This window comes from Grampus griseus (genome assembly GCF_964374135.1).
Source record: "Grampus griseus genome assembly, chromosome: 16".
NCBI classification, from domain to species: domain Eukaryota; kingdom Metazoa; phylum Chordata; class Mammalia; order Artiodactyla; family Delphinidae; genus Grampus; species Grampus griseus.
Window position 1 is genome coordinate 6,175,389 of NC_139010.1, and position 21,569 is coordinate 6,196,957.

Below are 21,569 nucleotides of genomic sequence, written 5' to 3' on the forward strand. Positions count from 1 at the left end.
ATACAGGTTTATCGTCTACCTTTTAAACAACAATAAACAATACTGTTCGATATTATTGAAGACAAATTTATTCCATTGTGTTTGTTGGGGAAACTCTACGTAGTGATCTTGGGATAACCTTTTTTTAATCTGAAAATTAAAATGTTTACTTTAAGAACATTAAAACACTTAACCTCATGGGCATTTATTATTTTCTTTCTAAATCATGCAACATATTCTTAGTTCCAACATTTATATCCAACTCAGAAATAGTCCTGAAAATCCTCTAGAAAAAAGTATTGCATACAGTTTTGTGCTGAGAGGTACTCATAGAAGGAAATTTCACGCATAAGGGGAGTATGTAGAATGTTAATCTATGGATACTGATAAATTAACTTGCAGACGGTCAGAGAGGATATTCATCTAATAAGCTCTATATTATCCAGCCCCCATTTTCTCTTTTAGCTATTCATTAACTGCGTATTTGTTATTTTTCTTAGGACTTCTTAGAGAGTAATCTTCCATTTCAACTGTCTTGTCTCAGGACCTTAAGGATGAAACGTGGCTTTGGAAGTGAGCAGGCCGGTCGTGAGGGAATGACGACTGTTCCTCCCACGAAGAAGTAACACTGAAGGTCAGAGGATGAACTAACCCTGCACGTTCAATGACTCCCCTCACAACACTGCTACTACGATGCTTAAAATTCAGTAAGAGAAATGCGGACAGATATTTCACAGTCTGGTCAATGGGCTTCAGATTCAGGAATTCATAATGAAAAAAGAAAAATGCACTTTTAGGGGGAAGGGGGAGAAACACTCTCAAAAATGTGGTCATAATTTGTCTATCCCAAGTAGTGCTAAAGGACGAATTTCTAAAATTAAGTATTCAATATTTTCAAAGTTTTTACTTTAAACATCAGAAGGGTAATGCAAAAGGTCAGCTCAAGCTTCGTTCAAGGGTTTGCTGCAAATATTTCTGTTCAAAAGGAGATACAGGGGGGCTTTCCTGGTGGTGCAGTGGTTAAGAATCCGCCTGCCAATGCAGGGGACACGGGTTCGAGCCCTGGTCCGAGAAGTTCCCACATGCTGTGGAGCAACTAAACCCGCATGCCACAACTACTGAGTCTGCGCTCTAGAGCCTGTGAGCCGCAACTACTGAGCCCGCATGCCACAACTACTGAAGCTCGCGCACCTAGAGCCTGTGCTCTGCAACAAGAGAAGCCACCGCAGTGAGAAGCCCGCACACTGTACCAAAGAGTAGCCCCTGCTCACCGCAACTAGAGAAAGCCTGCACGCAGCAACGAAGACCCAACGCAGCCAAAAATAAATAAATAAATTTATTTTAAAAAAAAGAGAGAGAGAGATACAGGGCCATCACGGCAGTCTCCGGTTTTATCATTCTCTGCAGCCAACCAAAGAAAGGTCGGCCACGGCCTGGGGGTCTATATTCTACTGGATAGCAGAGCACCTTAGCGGCTCACAGCGCCTCTGTTCCTACCCCATTTCATTCTGTACTTAAGAGAGGAACAACCCATTTTAAATCTGGAAGGGACATCTCAGATACTCTAGCCCGAAACTCTGACTTTTCTTTGTGAAGAAAATGAGGCCCAGATTTGCCCAAGGTCCTGTGGGCAGGCAGAATGAAAACTGCACCACAACTCTCCTGTATTTAAGAAGGAAGATATTTTTTTTTGCCCACTTCATGAAAGACATACTTTTTATTTGACCACTCCATGAAACATAATTCTTAGAGACCTCCTCTCTAAAGGCACGCCATGATTTCTTTGCATCTCATAGAAGGTCCTGCTCATAAAAATAGAAGACTCGCTGATTATTAGAATCAACATATCAAAATCTTGTTCTGAAGTTATCATTTCCTTGTACCAAAGTACTTAGCACTACCTCTGTAATGTATTAAAGACATCTCTTAAGTCATGAAAACTCCAAGCTGATGTCAATTCTATACATAGGAAAATATCTGCATTATCTCTGTTGTAGTTTTATAGAATGTACAGCTCAGAAGCTCTTAAAATGCTTCCCCAATCCACCCTACAGCAGAGGGACGGCAGGCATGCATAGCAATGAGTCCACGTTGGCAGTGGTTCTCCTGGAAGGACGTCCCTAAGGCTGGCACGCCAGCACCTCTAGGGGGTATGTGGCGGTCTGTGGGTAAGGGGAGTTTGCACAGGAAACAGAGGAGAAAATCAGAAAAGGTCTCCCTGAGCCTTCTTAAAAGATGTGGATACTTGCGATGGCTGTCACAAATTATTTTCTAACCTTAACATTTCTGAGGCATGAGCTATCCACATTCAGCCTAATAGTCAAACTCCAACCTTGGCGTGTGTGGAGGACACACAGGGCCCGCATGTGAGCCAACACCGTGTCCAGGTCTTGCGATCTACCCTCTAAGTGTAACGTTCAAAAACAGATCAGAACCCCAGAACTGATGACAGGCCATGCGCACTAAGAGTGGCACCACCGGCGATGTAGGCAAGTATCCCTGATGGTCGCGAGGTGAGCGGGCCGGGGGCCGCAGGGGCTCAGGTGGCCTCCATGCCAACCCTGGCTCGGCCACACGTTGACCCACCCCCAGGGAAGAGTCCCCACCGGCCCCTCCTCTAGGGCTAGATGCCCCCCCAGATCCTCCAAGGTCAGAATCTATCTGCTCATCTTCATTAAAAGAGCAAGCGCTTAACTGCTTGACAATAAGCAGAATTTCCCCAGATACACAAAATTACCCTGCCCCGTATTTTTACCAGGTGTGCTGAGAGCAACTAAATGACAACACAAATACGAAAGTGAACCGCTTAGAATTTATGAGGGCCGTAAGGAACACGGTTACCTAAGTGGAGAGACAAGACAAATCCACACATCCTAGGAGGGGACCTGACTAAGGTTCTTGGAAAGCAGGATGCGTTAGCTTATTCATCACTGCTTCAGCTCCCCAGGTAACATCGTGAAAACGGAAACGAGCAAAGATAAGGCCGTGAGCACGGCCTGAGTGGGTGTGGTGATGTTTAGACTTTCAGAAATGAATGCGGGACTCATCCTTGCTGCCGTGGGACAGGGTGTAACGGACAGGTGAGGTGAAAAGAAAGAAGAACATATTAAAAGATTATTCACCGAACACCGGGGAATCTCTGCTCTCGTTACATGGGAACAAGAATTGACCCGTTGAGCTTGTGAGAGACACAGAGCTCTTGAGAAATGTGCCCCCTCTGCTCATCTGAGGAAATCTCAACTCCATCCCAAATAAGCCAGCTTGGCCGCTGCAGGGGGTCAAGAAGGGGAGAGCGCGGGATCGCTAGCTTAGATGTCTGGGGTGCGCCTACCTTTGGAGCATTAAATCTGTGCACACACAAGCAAGTCTGAAGCTTACTTTTATTGTCCAGCTGAGCCCGGTATTTACTAAATCCTTTCAGCCGCACCCTCTGGCCCAGCAGATCGAGGAATTCTTCAAAAGCTGGTCCGGCCGTCTCGTTGTTGTACATCTCCTCCTCGGTGCTCTGGCCGGCTCTGCAATACAGGATCCCGATCTTGTGCTGAAAGCTCAGCTGAAATGGGGCAGAAAGGGAATTACTCGGCAAAGAGTATCAGACAAGGACACCTGAGACTAAGCAACATTGTAAATCAACTCTATTCCAATACAAAATAAAAATCAAATTAAAAAATAAAACGGGGGCTTCCCTGGTGGCGCAGTGGTTGAGAGTCCGCCTGCCGATGCAGGGGACACGGGTTCGTGCCCCGGTCCAGGAAGATCCCACGTGCCGCGGAGCTGCTGGGCCCGTGAGCCATGGCTGCTGAGCCTGCGCGTCCGGAGCCTGTGCTCCGCAACGGGAGAGGCCGCAACAGTGAGAGGCCCGCGCATCAACAGAAAAATAAAAATAAAAATAAAAAAAATAAAAATAAAATGAAAACAGCAAGCATCAGACAAGCTAACTTCCAGTAAAATTAAAATGACAGGAGCTGAGAATTCTGTTCTCAGGAAAGCACGTCAGGACAATTCCCATAAGCTAAGAAGCAAAAGAATAAGCAGCTGTCACTGTACACAATACTGCAAATACATAACAAAGCCAGAAACTCGAACATAACAGCTGGAGAAACGGCAGACACCCAAGACAGACAACGCATGGCCTTGCCCAGGTGGGAGCTGCCAGGTTTCCAAAATGGAGAGCCACGTTCAAGCGTTTATTTAAAAATACAACTGTGGAGATATTTAATCGCATACCCTCTATATAGTCATGAGCATTATCTTCCAAGTTAGAAAGAGAAAAAGGCTGCACACTTTAAAAAGTTTTCCCTCTCTGGTTCCTCATGTTTTTCTGTTGTCGTTATTTGAACATTCATGGAAATATGAAAGACTGTAATTAAAAAAAGCAAATCAAATTCAGGTCTGGTAAGGAAACTGTGATATACGTATAGTGATAGAATAATGTTTTGTTTCCACAAAAGTAACTCCGACTCAACAATTACAGTCATTTCTCCATTTTTGACTGGCTTGAAAACATCTGCTAGATATACAATAGGCCATAAAGAATTTTAATAGGAATTGAAGATTTCCTGCTGAAGCTCTATCTCCCTGTCTATCCCGTATCGTGCTGGAAGCTACCACACTGCTTTCTCCCAAGGCCAGGGAGAAACTGGATCCACCTTCACAGCTTTCGTATTTTCCCTAAAGAGGAGCTACTTGTCACTCAGGAAATCAGGGCACTTCATCTTACTAGCAGCGATCTGAGCCTCCAGAGGCTGGCAGGTTATCAGTCCTCTCTGATTCCCTAAAGGCATCCATCCGGAACACTGTTCACTCTTATTATCAGCTGTAAAACAGAGCCTTTAATCAAAACTCATAGCTGACTAGATCAGTACAATAAGGTAAAATGGTACTCATTTCCCTTGAGTGGCAAAGTGATCACAGCAGTCTCATCCGGGTGACCAATGACAACGGACAATCCAAGCCAGGTAGGGATCCGCCTGCTTGGGGCATCTCGGCAGAGATGCTAGGGGAAGCTCAGAGCTGGGCGGGCAGCCGACCGCCAGTACATTCTACACGCGCTGCACCTCCTGAGTGCTACGGGGGAGGGGGGAGGAATCAAACGAGACATCAATCACCTGTTCCTAACTGGACCGGATAAGCTACCTACAGGGATGGCTCCCACGGTGAGGGGTTTGGGGGGCGGGTGGAGAGCGCACAGGCCCCATTCACACAGTGAAGACAAGGATCCAGGCCCTGAATGTGGGGCTATGAGATGCTGGCCGTAAGCTGTTAGTGTTATGAGCTGTGCTGTACTAGTCCTTGGGCGGCGTCAAGACAGAAAAAACATTTCTATTTGCCCAGGGATTGAGGAATAAATGTTTCTGATCAACTCACCTATCCAAATAAATGAGACACCACACTTACTGCAAACAGACCATCATCCTCCAAAAACAAGAAGTATAATACAAATGTCTCATATTATTTCACTAATTGTTTCAGAACACTAATTGTCCTGAGGGACCCAGAAGACACTCCAGGATCTTAGAGTACTTTAGGAAACGCTTGGGATTGGCAATTGTCACCACAGATGTGGATAGCCTTGGTGACTCCCAGAACTGGATCAATCCCCTAACGGGACCTCTACGGGACTGCTGTACCTCCCGGCACCATGATGCCTGGACCTCCCGCCTGCTGTCAGAAGCGGATTCCCGCTCTCCCCAGTTGTCCGGCCCTGGCCTCGTGGACAGTCCCCCAGAGATCCTGTGGAGTGATCAGCAGGCACCGGTACCCAGGGCCCCACGGGCCCCCGCCCACACATCCTCCGCACCCAGCAGGGGCGGCCGTACCACCACCCGCATCCTGGGAGCTCACTGTCCCAGGGCTGCCACCCTGTCTGTCCCCCCGCTAGAGCCCTGCTACCTCTTCTGGTGCCACCTCTCCTGGTGCCACCTCACGTCGCGCCCCTGCCACACCTGCAGCTTGTCCCAGGCAGCCCCGCCATCCCCAGCAGGAAACCCTTCCTCTGCCTCTTTGCGGAGCAGGCCCGGAGCAAAGCTGTCTGGGGCCGCAGGGGTAGGGCCGCGGCGGCCCCATGCGGGTGGAGCAGAGCCTCCCTGGACCAGCACAGGTTCTCTCTGATTCCTGACTCTTGCGGACCTGATGCTCCCTGTGGACTCAGGCAAAGGCCAAATACCTGGAGAGCTGAAGCCCCCAGGGCTTCCCTGCTGAGCGCAGTGCCATCCGCTCACACCCCTCTCCTTCCAGCCATCGCAGACCAGCCTGTGTCTACATCCCAGCTGGGAACAGGACTTGCTTTCTACCCAAACAGCCCTGGGCCCATGGGAATCAGGGGATGAGGCTAAATTAGACTTCAAAGCCCCCAGGTGTCTTGCCCCAGCTCCTAGAGCTCTGCTCCAGTGACTGAGAATAAACCACTGTGGCCTGTTTACTACAAGGCCTGTGATTCCACTAAAACAGTAAGAGGATGAGACACGGTGTGAAGGAAGAGACCTCTCTCGCTCCAATCTCTTATAAACCGCATGAAATCAATGGAAATGCAACACCAAGGCTGACCCCCTCCTGCCCGTGGTTCACCAGAAAGCTTGCACACCTCTTCAGCCTGATCGCGGTACCAAGGGGAGGACAGGCTCCAGGTCCCCATGAACTAAAACCCCCAATTCTCTCGGAACAAGGCTCTGTTTCTAAGCCCTCTACACCTCAGGCTGGGGCTAACCACGCCCCCATCCCACTGACCTTCCTTTAACTGTTCTGATGCGAATCACAGCCAGTTCCACTGTCCTGGGGTGAACGAGGCCGGCACTTGGGCGTCCCCACGGTCAAAAACTAAAAACACCCACTTGCCCAAACTCTATACTGCTCCCGTGCCCAGAGCTGGACACACAGACCCTGCACGGACAGGCAGACGATCCCTTGCCTCCTGGGACTGGATAAAAACTGAGTGCTCTGTTCCAAAGGCCAGAAGCCCCGTCATTATTGACGAGAAATTTAAATTTAAAGGAAGGTGACAGAAAACAGAGCCTCAGAATGGCCTTGAAAATAAATTCAGGTGTGCAGGAAAGTCCTTCCACTGCATCCTCCCAACTCAACCACCTGCTCTAAGCGTGTAGTATCATGGATTTAGACCCACTTGACTTCGTGTCAAGTAAACCTGGTATGTGAGTGAACATACATCTGGGTGAGGAGACAAGAGCAGAAGGGGTGATTGGCTTGTGAACAAATTAATCCAAAGATGCTCTAATATTCTAAGTTAGTGAGCTGTCATAATGTATTTGAATTAATTTTTTAAGAAGTCAACCTAGTGGGTAAAGATAAATTAGGAGTTTGGGATTAACAGATACACACTACTATATATAAAATAAACACAGGGAACTATATTCAATATACTGTAATAACCTAAATGGAAAAGAATCTGAAAAGGAATACATATCTATGCATAACTGAATCACTTTACTGTACACCTGAAACTGACACATTGTAGATCGACCACACTTCAATTAAAAAAAAAAAAAGTCAACGTACATAATCTTAGGAATTCACCTGTTATACAAACTAGGATAGTCCTATAAAAAAGGAAAAATGGTATCTTAGAGGTTGGGAGCTGAATTTATGTAGATAAAGTAGCAAAACTTTCAAAGTCCTGATTGATAATTACTTCCCTTATGATTCTCCATGGCATGGAGTCTTCCTGTTCAAAACATCTTACCAAAGGTAAAGAACGGAATGAATGACCCGATACCCACCATATCTCCCACTGATACAACATGTCTTGCGCAGAGCAGATAAACACAGTGACTGTCAAACCAGGAATGGATCCCAAACTCCAAGAAAGCAGAAAACGACAATATGTCCTTTAAAGTATTTTTTCAAGATTAAAACCCCTTAAGACCAGCAACATAAAACTGGCCCATCCCCTCCCTGGGAAGATTTTCTATCAGGAAAGTAGATAAAGACAGCACTACCCAGAAGTGACTCACAACACCCAGACAGGTTAGGGCAACTTTTAAGGATCCTTTGGAAACCAGGATGTTAGAAAAGCTGTCTACTATCTTTCAGAGATGAGCATGAATAGTAAGTAGCTCTTGCTGACGTAATATGGAAATGAGATACCACTAGGAGTTGGGGGGCGTTAAAATGTCATATTGTACACCATTATGAAAGTATACCAGAGTCAAATAAATATAATCTCAAAAGAAAAAACACATGAATACAGCTAGAGCTCTAATTGTACTGGTGTGCTTAAAACAAGCACCCAGTTCTCAAAATTCATTCATTGACGTCAGATTGTAAACAGGTGTCCATTCAAAGTACCTGAAGGCTTAGTTTAAGAGAAATTCCCTGGCAAAGCCATTTTTATGACCTTCACTGCCTCCCACCGGCATAGCTCCTGGACCTATTCTACCGGATGGACATCCCAAGAAGTACCTGCTTCATTCTGTGAGGAGACAGTCACCTGCGGCTGCTGTAACGTCTCTCAGGGCTTGGGCGTCGGGATCCAGGCTGGGGAACACAGGGCCACCTGCGGACTCCTTCCTCCACAGCAGCCTGAGGGACCAAGCACCTCATCCGCCAGGCACCTGCTACCCAGCAGGTGAGGGACGTGTAATCAAGGGAGAAGCAACACACACCAGAAACATAAAGGGATGAAGACCACGGGGGTCGGCACCTCTCTTCCAGACTCTTCCACGACACGGAAGTGAATGTGTAACAGAGCAGGACCCTATGGGGCCTTCCCAGGACAGACGCCTCCCCCATACCCTCTGCTGTAGCTCCTCTCTGAAGTACCCAGATAATAGACCAGATAACAGTATCTGACGCCTATTTCCTGAGTTGTTTTTCAGATGCTAAAACCACCCCCAAATGGAAGAAATTACTTGATGATCATGAGCACGTAGCTCCCAGACCTTCTGGTGCCTAAGGACTGACCACCATCAACCAGTCAGAGAACTGTGCACGAGCTGATCACAGACCCTGAGGTTCCCCTCCCTCACCTGGCCTTTAAAATTGCTCTGCTGATCAAAACTACAATGAGGTATCACCTCACACCGGTCAGAATGGCCCTCATCAAAAAATCTACAAACAATAAATGCTGGAGAGGGTGTGGAGAAAAGGGAACCCTCTTGCACTGTTGGTGGGAATGTAAACTGATACAGCCACTGGAGAACAGTATGGAGGTTCCTTAAAAAGCTAAAAATAGAACTACCATAGACCCAGCAATTCCACTCCTGGGCATATACCCTGAGAAAACCATAATTCAAAAAGAGTCATGTACCACAATGTTCACTGCAGCTCTATTTACAATAGCCAGGATATGGAAGCAACCTAAGTGTCCACTGACAGACGAATGGATAAATAAGATGTGGCCCATATATACAATGGAATATTACTCAGCCATAAAAAGAAACAAAACTGAGTTATTTGTAGTGAGGTGGACGGACCTAGCATCTTTCATACAGAGTGAAGTAAGTCAGAAAGAGAAAAACAAATACCGTATGCTAACATATATATATATATGGAATCTAGAAAAAAATGCTTCTGAAGAACCTAGGGGCAGGACAGGAATAAAGACGCAGATGTAGAGAATGGACTTGAGGACACAGTGAGGGGGAAGGGTAAGCTGGGACGAAGTGAGAGAGTGGCATGGACTTATATATATACTACCAAATATAAAATAGATAGCTAGCGGGAAGCAGCCGCATAGCACAGGAGATCAGTTCAGTACTCTGCGACCATCCAGAGGAGTGGGAGAGGGAGGGTGGGAGGGAGACGCAAGAGGGAGGGGATATGGGGATATATGTATACGTATAGCTGATTCACTTTGTTATACAGCAGAAACTAACACACCACTGTAAAGCAATTATACTCCAATAAAGATGTTAAAAAAGAAAAAAAAATTGCTCTGCTGAAACCCTTCGGGGAGTTTGGGGTTTTCGAGCACAAGCCACCCATTCTCCCTGGACTGGTGACTTTACAATAAACGCTGCACTTTCCTTCACCCAAACCCGGTGTCAGGAGATTGACTTTACTGCACCTACCTGCAGGTGAGTGGACTCAGGTTTGGTTCGGTGACAAATGCTGTCCTTCCCACCAAACCCACCTGAACTCTGAGTCCCTGGACCAGCAGCGACACACCCGCTCTGTCCCTCCATGACAACAGGATTTCCTCAACTGCCTCATGACATGACCATTCTCAGAGCACTTTACCAGCGACGACCATGATGAACTCTTCTGTGGGATTTTAGAAGCCAATTGTTCAAGTTCAAGTTTTGGTTTCGTTTAGTTGTTGTTTTTAATAGATCAGCCTTCATTCTTGAGAAAGACAGACTGCAGGATTATCCACTCTGAATGTCACAGTGCCTGCTTCCTCTGGCTGAGAATGCAGTGTTAATTTGCTAGCGCAATTACAACTTCATCTCTTAGAATTCCAGCCATCTGAGTATCAAATACTCCACCAATATACCACAGGGAGTGTGTTACTGGGTCCACCAAGAAATCCCGCATACTCCCTCCAAAACATGAGGAAGAATTGTCCTTGTAACATTCTGGAAAGACATCACAATTGTCTTTTTCTTTCTGCAAAGCATGTATTTAAAAACAAATCCACACATTTAAAATAAATTGCATACCCTTGGGCACCGATCACTCAGTTTCGCCTCCAAATTATCTTGCATCTGAAGTTAAAAGGCTTCTTTCCATCTTCTGGGCCACCACCTAAATCCTGTCCATCATTAATTCTCTCCCGGATGCTATTAATGATCACATAATTGAGCTCCAGGCCATCATCAGGCTCTACCTTCACCAGCCTGTCCAGTACCCTTCTACCAGAATAATCGTCCTAAATTATGGCTACGAGCATGTCACATCCTACCGGCAAACCTTCAATGTTCCCTACCACCTCCTGGATCCAGTGCTAACTCCTTAGCCCAGCATTCACTCCAGCCTCAACATATTTTGTAACTGTTGTTGTTTTAACTCCTAACCTCCCTGCGTGTGCCCTTCTCTTGTAAAGAAACTGGCCATAGTTTCTAAAAGAGCCAACTGCTCGTATCTCCCTGTTGGAATTCTACTCAAGTCTAAAGGCCCAGTTACGACACCACCTCCTTCAGATGTTACTTTCTCTTTTCCCAGAGCACACACTGCATTTCTATGTCTCCATGACCCATGACCACACTAACGGCCATGGTGTTCTTCGTCTTAATGGCCCCAAGGGTAGGGACCAAGTCTTAGCTTCAAGCCTCCTGATACGTACTGTTCACTGCCATCTGTTAGCATGACACTTTGCACATAGCAGCCAAGAATAAATGTTAGTTCAGGGAAAGGCCCAACATGAGTTCTTTACACCCTGGGAAAATACACCAGCAGTCTCTAATCATCATGAATCAGATCTGCTCCTGCTGGCTGGGACATACCAAAACCCTGGTAAAAACAATGCAAGTCACAACTCAGCAGGAGATGCATTGCACTTATTATTAAAGGCATCGTGTTACTTAACTAGTATAGAGGCATATTCGAGAAAAACTGGAGGAAAATGCTTTAAGGCATTAAAAATAAATGATCTCCAAAGGCAGATGGATGAGAAAACTCCAAAACGTTCAGAAACATGGACACAAAGTCCCGCACACTTACAGTCTCCCACGTGATACACACCCCTTGCTCATCAAGCTTGAGCAGCTGCTCTGAGACCTTGGGCGAGCTCGAGGCCTGCCTCAGGCACTGGATGCTCAGCTCTGGAATGACGCACTCCAGGACTTCTTTGAGAGGGAGTCCCCGCGCAGTCCCATGCCTGGCGGTAGAGGGTATGGCATCTTCCAAGATCGCTCCTCTCAGGGTTGTCAGCTGCAGGGGCAAATACAGCATTCCAGTTAACACTTATTCCTGGTTACCTCTTTAAAGCGTAACTTTTTAGTTGCCTTAAAAAAAGAGGAAGAGAGAATGGACTTGAGGATATGGGGAGGGGGAAGGGTAAGCTGGGACAAAGCGAGAGAGAGGCATGGACATATATACACTACTAAACGTAAAATAGATAGCTAGTGGGAAGCAGCCGCATAGCACAGGGAGATCAGCTCGGTGCTTTGTGACCACCTAGAGGGGTGGGATAGGGAGGGTGGGAGGGAGGGAGATGCAAGAGAGAAGAGATATGGGGACATATGTATATGTATCACTGATTCACTGTTATAAAGCAGAAACTAACACATCATTGTAAAGCAATTACACTCCAATAAAGATGTAAAAAAAAAAAAAAGGAGGAAGAAAGCTAAGGCTCTTTTTGGAGTTGGGCAAAAGAGGCTAAAAGTTCTCGATCTGAAAAAGCAAATTCAACACTCAACAGTCAGTCTTTAAACAACCGAAGGACTCGTGGGTCAGGAAGGAGCCAGGCGGGGCTGATATAACCAGACGTGCGTGGAGTGAGACAAAGCCCCGCCCGGGGACGTTAAGTCACTCCCACCACGATCGGAACCGACACCAGAGGGATGCCGAGGACGAGCCGGGGGTCCTAGGGCCGGGCTAGCCACAACGACCTCCTCCATCCTTCCGTTTTCTTTTTCCCATTTTTCTCGACATCATCTTCTTTTCTTCCACTTTTCCTATTTAACTTTCCATGGCTGGCAATTCCCGAGGCTGAGTGGGGCGATCCCGTGACCCCCGTGGGCAGGTGACCCAGGGCTGGGAAGACCACCACTGGACTCTGCCTCCTGATCTGTGATATGTCCTCAAACACGTCGTGAAAGCCTGGAGCCACTATTCTGACATGTGTCATCTAAGCCCAGGTCAAATATGCGGAGAGAGGAGGCCCAGCACGGCCAGCCGAGAGGTCTGGCTCTAATCCCACTCCTCCGACAAAGCAGCCGTAGTGACGTGGTAACAACGGCGCCTAGCATTTGCACAGAGCTCCGGGGCACTGCTGTGCAACAGGGCTTTCTGCGGTGATGAGACCGCCCTCCATCTGCACTGGCTGATACGGGAGCCACCAGCCCCGAGTGGCTGCGGAGCGCCTGACCCGTGACAGGTGTGACGGAACCACGGGTGACAGGTGTGACCGCGGAACCACATTTTTTATTTTATTCAATTACCTTAAATTTAAATAGTCACACGTGATTAGTGGCTACTGAACGGGACACTGCAGGTCCGTAACTTACAATATGTCACCTCCAGAGAGGGCTTCCTTTCCTCTTTACGGCACAGAGCCCAGTTCATGGGAGCACAGGCAGTGGGCACCAAAGTGCCAGGCTTGGGCAGGGCCGGCGAGGGGCTCTCTGTACTCTGATCCAGAAGGGATCACATTCTGGACTGTGTGGACGACACATTCCCATCTAATTACAATGGTCAAGAGGATAAAACCTGAAGTGCAGGCCAGATCTAGTTCTTCATATAAATCAACATCCCCGCCTACAGGGCTCCACGCATCGGCCATATGGTGTATAACAGTCGCACTTTTCACCCATAGCGAGACCAGCGGGGAAGTAGCCTGGGCGCTGGCGGGACGAAGTGCAGGGCCACGGAGCTGCTGCACCTACAGACACGCTAAGCCAACACCCACCCCACGGGCGGCCTCCTGGTTTTCTGCATTCGACGCTGAAGCCGTCCTTCAATTCTGACATGAATCATAGAGTTCAAGTTTGTCCTCTGCTCCAGGCCCGAAAACCTTGCATTTTGGTCATTTTATCCTTTCTGTCACGGAAGGTGGCAGTCAAATCACTGCCACATCCACCACAGGTCTTCACATTTTCTACTTTGAACGAAACAGTCTAAGCCCTTTTGGTCACCGGAACTGCTGGGATCACAGCACTGACAATGAAAGCAACACCTTAACCAAGCGGTGACCCTGAGGCCCAGCCCAGGACACACCCCATGAGCGCCCAGTACCTCGCTCGTCCTGAAAGCCACCCGGTAGTTGAACTGGGACCCTTCTTTCTCCTTGGGGTCTTCCACCTTCTCCCTCCGGATGCTGACTGCCACAGGGCCGAGGTTCTCATCGATTCCAAAGTAGTTCTGGTGCTCTGCAATGGGAGAGAGCAGTGGCATGAGGAGAAGGGAACAAAGAACAGGGTGGGTATCTTTCAGCGTGTGTATCTAATCCTTGAAGAGGTACCAGTGGCTCTGGTGCAGGATTCCCCCAGATGTGATCCATTTATTTGCCTCCAAATCAGATGCACTTTTTTTTCTTTTTTTTTTTGCGGTACACGGGCCTCTCACTGCTGTGGCCTCTCCCGTTGCGGAGCACAGGCTCCGGACGCGCAGGCTCAGCGGCCATGGCTCACGGGCCCAGCCGCTCCGCGGCATGTGGGATCTTCCCGGACCGGGGCACGAACCCGCATCCCCTGCATCGGCAGGCGGACTCTCAACCACTGAGCCACCGGGGAAGCCCCAGATGCACTTTTAACCTGTCATTTTCTACTACTTCATCCTCCCATTCTGCTTCTCACTAGTTCATAAGCTGCTCAGGAGCCCCAAAGTTGAGTTTGGCATCACTGGAAAGCGTTTTGCCATCTTAGAAACTGTTAAAAAAGGAACGTGGCAACTTGAAGAACCGAGCCTGAACAGTTTTCCTCCAGCTGGGAAGGTCACCTCCTCTGACTGATTAAAGGCAGTGGAGGTGAGCTTATCAGCCACTCAGAAGAGCCGGATTCATCTCGGAGAACAGGGCAGCGGCAAAGACCACCCTGTCACGATGACGTCATGAAAGCACCTGAGAGTCTAAAGCAAAGTGGATCAGCGGACAAAAAGTCGATAAAAGGTCATTAAGCTGCTGAGTCCAAATTATATCTCCTAAAATACCACAACTTAGTTTCCTATGTTATCAGCTCATCATTTCTTTCACATAAAGTCAGGGTCCCATAGAGATCTAAACGCACACAATCTCACCAGAGGAATGCACTCTGGGGCCCTCCTGTCCACCTAGCACAGGGACCCCGAGGACATTCTTCCTAAGAGACGGTCATTAGGCTTTTATTTACACACTCAACAAGTGTGCGCCAGGCACTGTCTCAGGAGCGGGGTCATAATCCAGAAAAACTCCCCGCTCACGAAGCACGCGTTCTAGTCTGAGCGCTGCCAGTGACAGCAAGCTCACTGCTTTGCGAGAATCCCTTCTGGACACGTGAGTGAGCGCTGCTAAAAGAAGTAAACACGCTTCACTGCAACCAGACTTTGTAAGTGTTGTCTTCTGTAAGGACCCAAACTGAACACTCAGGTGTGGTCCGACCCATACAGAACAGAGGGTGCAGTCAGCCAAACGTTTATTCGAACCCTTCACACCAGTAATCCGTGCAGAGCAAGCGGTCCATGCAAAGCCCCTGGTGGTATTCACTTATTTCCTATTGAGCTGCTGCCTGGGCCGTTCTCCAAGATGTACACTTAAAACATTGATTTGTTTCACCCCACAGGCAAAACTGCTTCTACCCCTTTTCAATGTCACCTTAGTGGTTCTGGCCAATCTTTCTGACTTAACAGTTTTCAGTTAAAGAGAAACATACTATATCAAACGTTTGTAAGCTTGAAAGAAAAGCCATAGGTGTTCCAAAGGCTTTGGGTTATGCTACCATTTTCTGCCACAGTAATTTCTGAAGGAATAGAGAATGTTATTCAGAATGTGGAAAACAGGTGAAGTTCAACAAAGAGCAACGGCACTTGTATCACTCAAGGGAAATATTACCGAAAGCTGCTAATGAACACTGGCTACATCTTAAAAGGCAGATAATTTGCGTTTTACTTCTTGCAACCGAACGAGATAAATACTGACATAATTTCCCTTTTAGGCCAGGCAGGGCTAGAAGAGCAAGTCGACTCTTTTAGGGACTAAAAGGTGAAGTACTGACTTAGTTCTAGACTCATATGATAGGAAACGAGCCTTTGTTTTTCATGGATAACTCTGGTAACAGTCTGGTTAACTATTACAAACCTATAGGAGTCCAGTGAAATTAAGCATACATTGAAAAAAAAGAGTTATTTACCCCGAGGGGTTATTTATCATCAGCTTGATACATTTAAGAACCCACTTCAAGAAGTTACCGGACGAAGTGAGAGAGTGTCATGGACATATATACACTACCAAACGTAAAATAGATAGCTAGGGGGAAGCAGCCGCATAGCACAGGGAGATCAGCTGGTGCTTTGTGACCACCTAGAGGGGTGGGATAGGGAGGGTGGGAGGGAGGGAGACGCAAGAGGGAAGGGATAGGGGGATTATGTGTATGTACAGCTGATTCACCTTGTTATACAGCAGAAACTAACACAACATTATAAAGCAATTATACTCCAATAAAGATGTTAAAAAGAAAAAAAAAGTGACTGGCAAAAAATGCTCAAATCGGTTCCTTGTTAGGCATCTGATGAAACCCGTGACATAAATCAAAAGAGCTTCAAATTATTTTAGGGAGAAATAGTGAACAAACAAACAAAACCCCTTTTCAGGATAAAACTGAGAGCCCAGATTAAGTGCACCCAATTATTAATTCTAATATGTGACAACTAAAAATCCCAAAGTGTGTGTGTGCTGCTCTCACACTTAGTAGGTGCTCTAGGGACAGGTGACAGAGCAGTGACGGCAGGGGCAGGGGCTGTCTACAGGGGTGCACGGGGGAGTTTTCTGGGGTGATGGAGCTATCCCACATCTTGATTGTGGTGGTGGTTACGTAACACACTCATTTGTCAAAACTCTGAGAACTGTACACCTTTCAAAAGGGGTGAATTTCACTGTATGTGAAGTATATTTTTTTAAAACTGGGGAGGAAACAGAAGGTCAGTGAGAGGAAGAGTTGGTCATCCTCGGAAGTGGACGGGTCTCTGGCACAGATACAAGTCATGACCATTTCACTCACCCCAGCAGTTTCACCCCACTGCCTCCAGGGAGGAGAATTACTATTCCTCAAGTAATCACCCTCTCTCTTCCCATTTTCTCAACTATCAGTGGTCCTGAACCACCGCTCACTTCCTTCCACACTACCGCTTTGCTCAGGACTCCACGGCGTCTGCCGGCAAAGCCAGCACCCACCTTCCAGTCTCTGCCTTAGCAGTCCGCCACGTGTGCACCACTGGCCATCCACGTTGGGCTGGGACCCTCTACTTCCTAGACCGCTGGAACGACCCCATTCAGAATGAGGCATCTCCCAGCTCTTTGCTTCTGGGTTTCTTGTGTCGCTCCTCCCCGGCGTCTTCTCAGCCAGGCTGTCCTCTCTGATTCTGCCTCTGTCTTCATGCTTACATGTTTGAAAGCCTATCCTTCTGTCTCCCCTTCCGTCCATCAAACCATCTTCTCCTTTGAAGTCCTCAGTGCTATCATCCAATCTCTGTCTAGGCTCTTCTCTCATAAATCTCCTCACTCACACGCCTTTGCCCCCTCTGCCTGTCACCTCTCCCACTTTTCTTCGCTTGACATTCCTATTCATCGTTCCAGACTCAATGCAAACATCACGCCCAGCGGGAATATTCACAGCCTCTCCAGACGAGGCTAAGTCCTTCAAACATTTTTTTTTAAGTATAGTTGATTTACAGTATATTAGTTTCAGGTATACAGCATAGTGATTCAGTATTTTTACAGATTTCACTCCATTAAAAGTTATTACAAGATAATGGCTATAATTTCTGTACAATATATCCTTGCTGCTTATCTATTTCATACAAAATAATTTGTATCTCTTAATCCCCTACTCTGACCCTCCCTGCTTTCCTCTCCCCACTGGTTACCAGTAGTTTGTTTTCTATGGCAGTGAGTCTGCTTTTTTTCTTTTATTTTTTAGATTCCACATATATCATACAGTATTTGTCTTTCTCCATCTGACCTATTTCATTAAGCATAACATTCTCTAGGTACAAACACATTGCTGCAAATGGCAGAATTTCATTCATTTTTATGGCTGAGTAATATTCCATTATATATATGTACCAATTCTTTATCCATTCATCTGTTGATGGACACTCGGGTTGCTTCCATGTCTTGGCTGCTGTAAATAGTGCTGTTATGAACATTGGGGTGTGGGTATCTTTTCTAATTAGTGTTTTTGTTTTTTTCTGGATATACAGCCAGGAGTGGAATTGCTGGACGGTATGGTGGTTCTATTTTTTGTTTTTTTAGGAACCTCCATACTGTTCTCCATAATAGCTGCACCAATTTACATGCCCACCAACAGTGTAGGAGGGTTCCTTTTTGCCCACATCCTCGCCAACGTGTGTTATTTGTGGACTTTTAGGTGATGGCCATCCTGACTGGTGTGAGGTGATCTATCATTGTTGTTCTGATTTCTATTTCTCTAATAATTAGTGATGTTGAGCATTTTTTTCATGTGCTGGTTAGCCATCTGTACATCTTCTTTGGAAAAATGTCTATTCAGGTCTTCTGCCCATTTTTTAACTGGGTTGTTTGGTTTGTGATATTGAGTTGGATAAGCTGTTTATATGTTTTCATTATTAACCCCTCATCAGTCATATCATTTGCAGATATTTTATCCCATTCGGTAGAATGTCTTTTTGTTTTGTCACTGGTTTCCTTTGCTGTGCAAAAGCTTTTAAGTTTAATTAGGTTCCACTTGATTATATTTGCTTTTATTTCTTTTGCCTCAGATCCAAAACAAATATTTCTATGACTTACATCAAAGAGTGTTCTGCCTATGTTGTCTTCAATGAATTTTATGGTCTACAGGATTTAGGTCTTTAATCCATTTTGACATTATTTTTGCATATAGTGTGAGGAAATGTTCTAATCTCACTCTTTTACATGTAGCTGTCCAGTTTTCCAAGCACCACTTATTGAAGAGACTGTCTTTTCTCCACTGTATATTGACTCCTTTGTCATAAATTAATTGACCATAAATGTGAGGGTTTACTTCTCACCTCTTTATTCTGTTCCATTGATCTATATGTCTGTTTTCATGTCAGTACCATGCTGTTTTGATTAGTGTAGCTTTGTAGCACAGTCTGAAGTCTGAGAGGGTGATACCTTCAGGTTTGTTCTTTACTCTCAAGATTGTTTTGATAATTTTGGTGTTTTGTGGATCCACAGGAATTTTAAGATTATTTGTTCTAGTTCTATGAAAAACATCATGGGTATTCTGATAAGGACTGCATTTGATCTGTAGACTGCTTTGGGTAGTATGACCATTTTAACAATATTCTTCCAATCCAAGAGCACCGGATATCTTTCCATTTCTTTGTATCATCTTCAATTTCCTTCTTCAGTGTTTTATAATTTTCAGAGTATAGTCTTTCACCTCCTGTTTATTCCTAAATGTTTTATTCTTTTAGATGCAATTTTAAACGGAATTGTTGTTTTTTAGTCACTCTTTATGGTAGTTCATTATCAGTCTATGAAAAAGCAACTGATTTCTGTATATTAATCTTGTATCCTGAAACTTTGCTGATTTCATTTATTAATTCTAAGATGTTTTGGTGGGTGTGGGGTGGCCACGACTGGGGAGAAGACTCAGGTACAGGACACAGAGGAGACCCAGTCCCGGGGCAGAGCCTGGGTGGGGTGGCGGCGGCCACTGTGGGCGTTTAGTCAAAAGCAGTATCTCGGGGGCTTTCGTGGTGGCGCAGTGGTTGAGAGTCCGCCTGCCGATGCAGGGGACACGGGTTCATGCCCCGGTCCGGGAAGATCCCACACGCCACGGAGCGGCTGGGCCCGTGAGCCATGGCCGCTGAGCCTGCGCGTCCGGAGCCCGTGCTCCGCAACAAGAGAGGCCACAACAGTGAGAGGCCCGCGTACCGAAAAAAAAAAAAAAGCAGTATCTCAGAAGCATCCCAGATCTCTGAAGATGGCTGCTCCACCACAGCTCACCCCACCAGCCCTTCTTCAAAGGTACCTGCTGTGTAGTTGTGGGCTGGCTAGCTTCTGATGGCCTGTCCCTGCCGCACACCGCCCTCCAAGGCTGGCTGGGGGTGGCGCCCTCTAATCTGCAGAACCATCCTGTTCCTCTATCAGCTTTGGCATTTCTTTGGCTTCTTCCTAGTTTTCTGCTCCTTTGTGGTTTTATGCCCTTTTTGTATTCCTTCATTATCATTTTCTTGTGGTGTTTGAAACGGGGAGAGATAACATGTGTGTTGAAATTGTCACGTATAACTAGCAGTCCTAAACTCACTTACTCCTAAATATCTATAATTCGAATGAGCCTGATAATGGGTTTCTGAATCTGAGCTTTCCTACTTACCACCTGCTTAACCTTGGGTTAGTTACATAACCTTTCTTAACCTCAGCATCCCCACCTCATCCACCCCTAAAATATATATAATACATTTATCATCATTAACCTGAGAGAGACGTTATAGTTGAAGGCAGGCATATTAATGAAAACAACAACAAAAAAACCTCAATGAAAGACAAAAAGGGAGTGAACATCAAATAAACAGCATTATGGGGCATTTTCCTTTTAAGCCCAACAGTCTGATAGTTCAAGAGTCATACTAAAGGAGATTCATACTTTTCATCTCAAAAATTGATCTGTAATCAGAGGTTACGTCGCATTCAGGGTAGTCTTTTAAAGAAAGCAGTGGCATATATAATATTTTACTGAATAATTTCTACCAGTAACGAATTTCTTTTTAAATGAGGGGAACCCAAAATATGTATATTACCCTATCCACCAAAGATGGCAGGCAAATTGGTGAGAAAAACAATATTTTCCTTAGTGTCTACCTCTCCAAGCCATGACCCACACTTGTTTTTGATTTTCCTGTCTCTCACACAGACACACACCTTTTGAACGCAAGTAGAGAAGACATTTCTGCTACGTACAAACCATCACACCTTTGGACTTGCCAGTTCTAAGGCCCCGTAGCTATTTTCTAAGGGATCTCTCTGTGCTTTCAGTCTCACCAAGAAATCCAGCAGGTTATCTGCACGTGTTTCTAAAGAAACCACAATCTTAGGCTGCGCACTGTAACGTTCTGTCTAGCTTTCATATGGGGCGTTCCGCACACGGTGGAGGTTAGAGCAGGGAAGGTGCTCCCTATGGTCTCCAGGAGGGAGCCTAGGGGACCCTCTCAAATGACACCTGGTCCCCTTCAGGACAGTTCAGGCTGTTCATCTGCATCACAAGAGCCTTCCCCTCTGTGGGCACAGGACAGTGAGCCCCTCACCCACTTGAGCCCATCATCCCAAGCCCTTGATTTCCATAAAGTTGCTTCAAGGGGGAATCAAATAAAATCCTTCCTTGGCAGAACGGAAGCTCTGAAAAGACTGGAAAAGCTGAATGAAAATCTACGTATTGTGCAAATACAACAGGGCCAGATTAAAAAAAAAAAAATTGGTTAACAAGATTTCAGCGTAGGAAATGAGATTCAGTTTATCTCTGTGGTGCACTTTGGCTGCTCAGTAAAGAAAAGAAAAAATTCTAACTCAGAGGAGTTTTAGAAAAGAAAAGGGGTACGTTGAACCTTAGCCCAAAGGCTGTTTCCAGGTACTGTCGTATCTTGGAAGGGAGAGGTATTGGGTCCGTCACTCTTGGAATGAACAGGTGAGGATCTCAACTCTACACGCCTCCCGAGGCCAGTATGTAAAAGAGAAGCCCCGTGGCTCTGCCTCACGTGATTTCTCAGAGGTGTCAGCACCATATGGGCCACGTCACCATCAACAAGTCCACAAGAGCCACTAGCAGCTGTGGACTATG

At 46.2% G+C, this 21,569-nt stretch overlaps 1 protein-coding gene across 2 annotated transcripts in view; it reads right to left on the reverse strand.

Moving 5' to 3' along the window:
• The window catches only part of SIPA1L2 (signal induced proliferation associated 1 like 2), a 219,335-nt gene that overhangs the window by 76,043 nt on the left and 121,723 nt on the right, over positions 1 to 21,569 (reverse strand). For both annotated transcript variants that reach the window (XM_082672925.1, XM_082672924.1), the window contains exons 3-5: positions 13,834 to 13,967; positions 11,617 to 11,805; positions 3,358 to 3,532 (exon numbers count right to left, since the gene is read on the reverse strand). In XM_082672925.1, the coding sequence (XP_082529051.1) occupies positions 3,358 to 3,532; positions 11,617 to 11,805; positions 13,834 to 13,967 (498 nt within the window). The remainder of the gene's footprint in view (positions 1 to 3,357; positions 3,533 to 11,616; positions 11,806 to 13,833; positions 13,968 to 21,569) is intronic.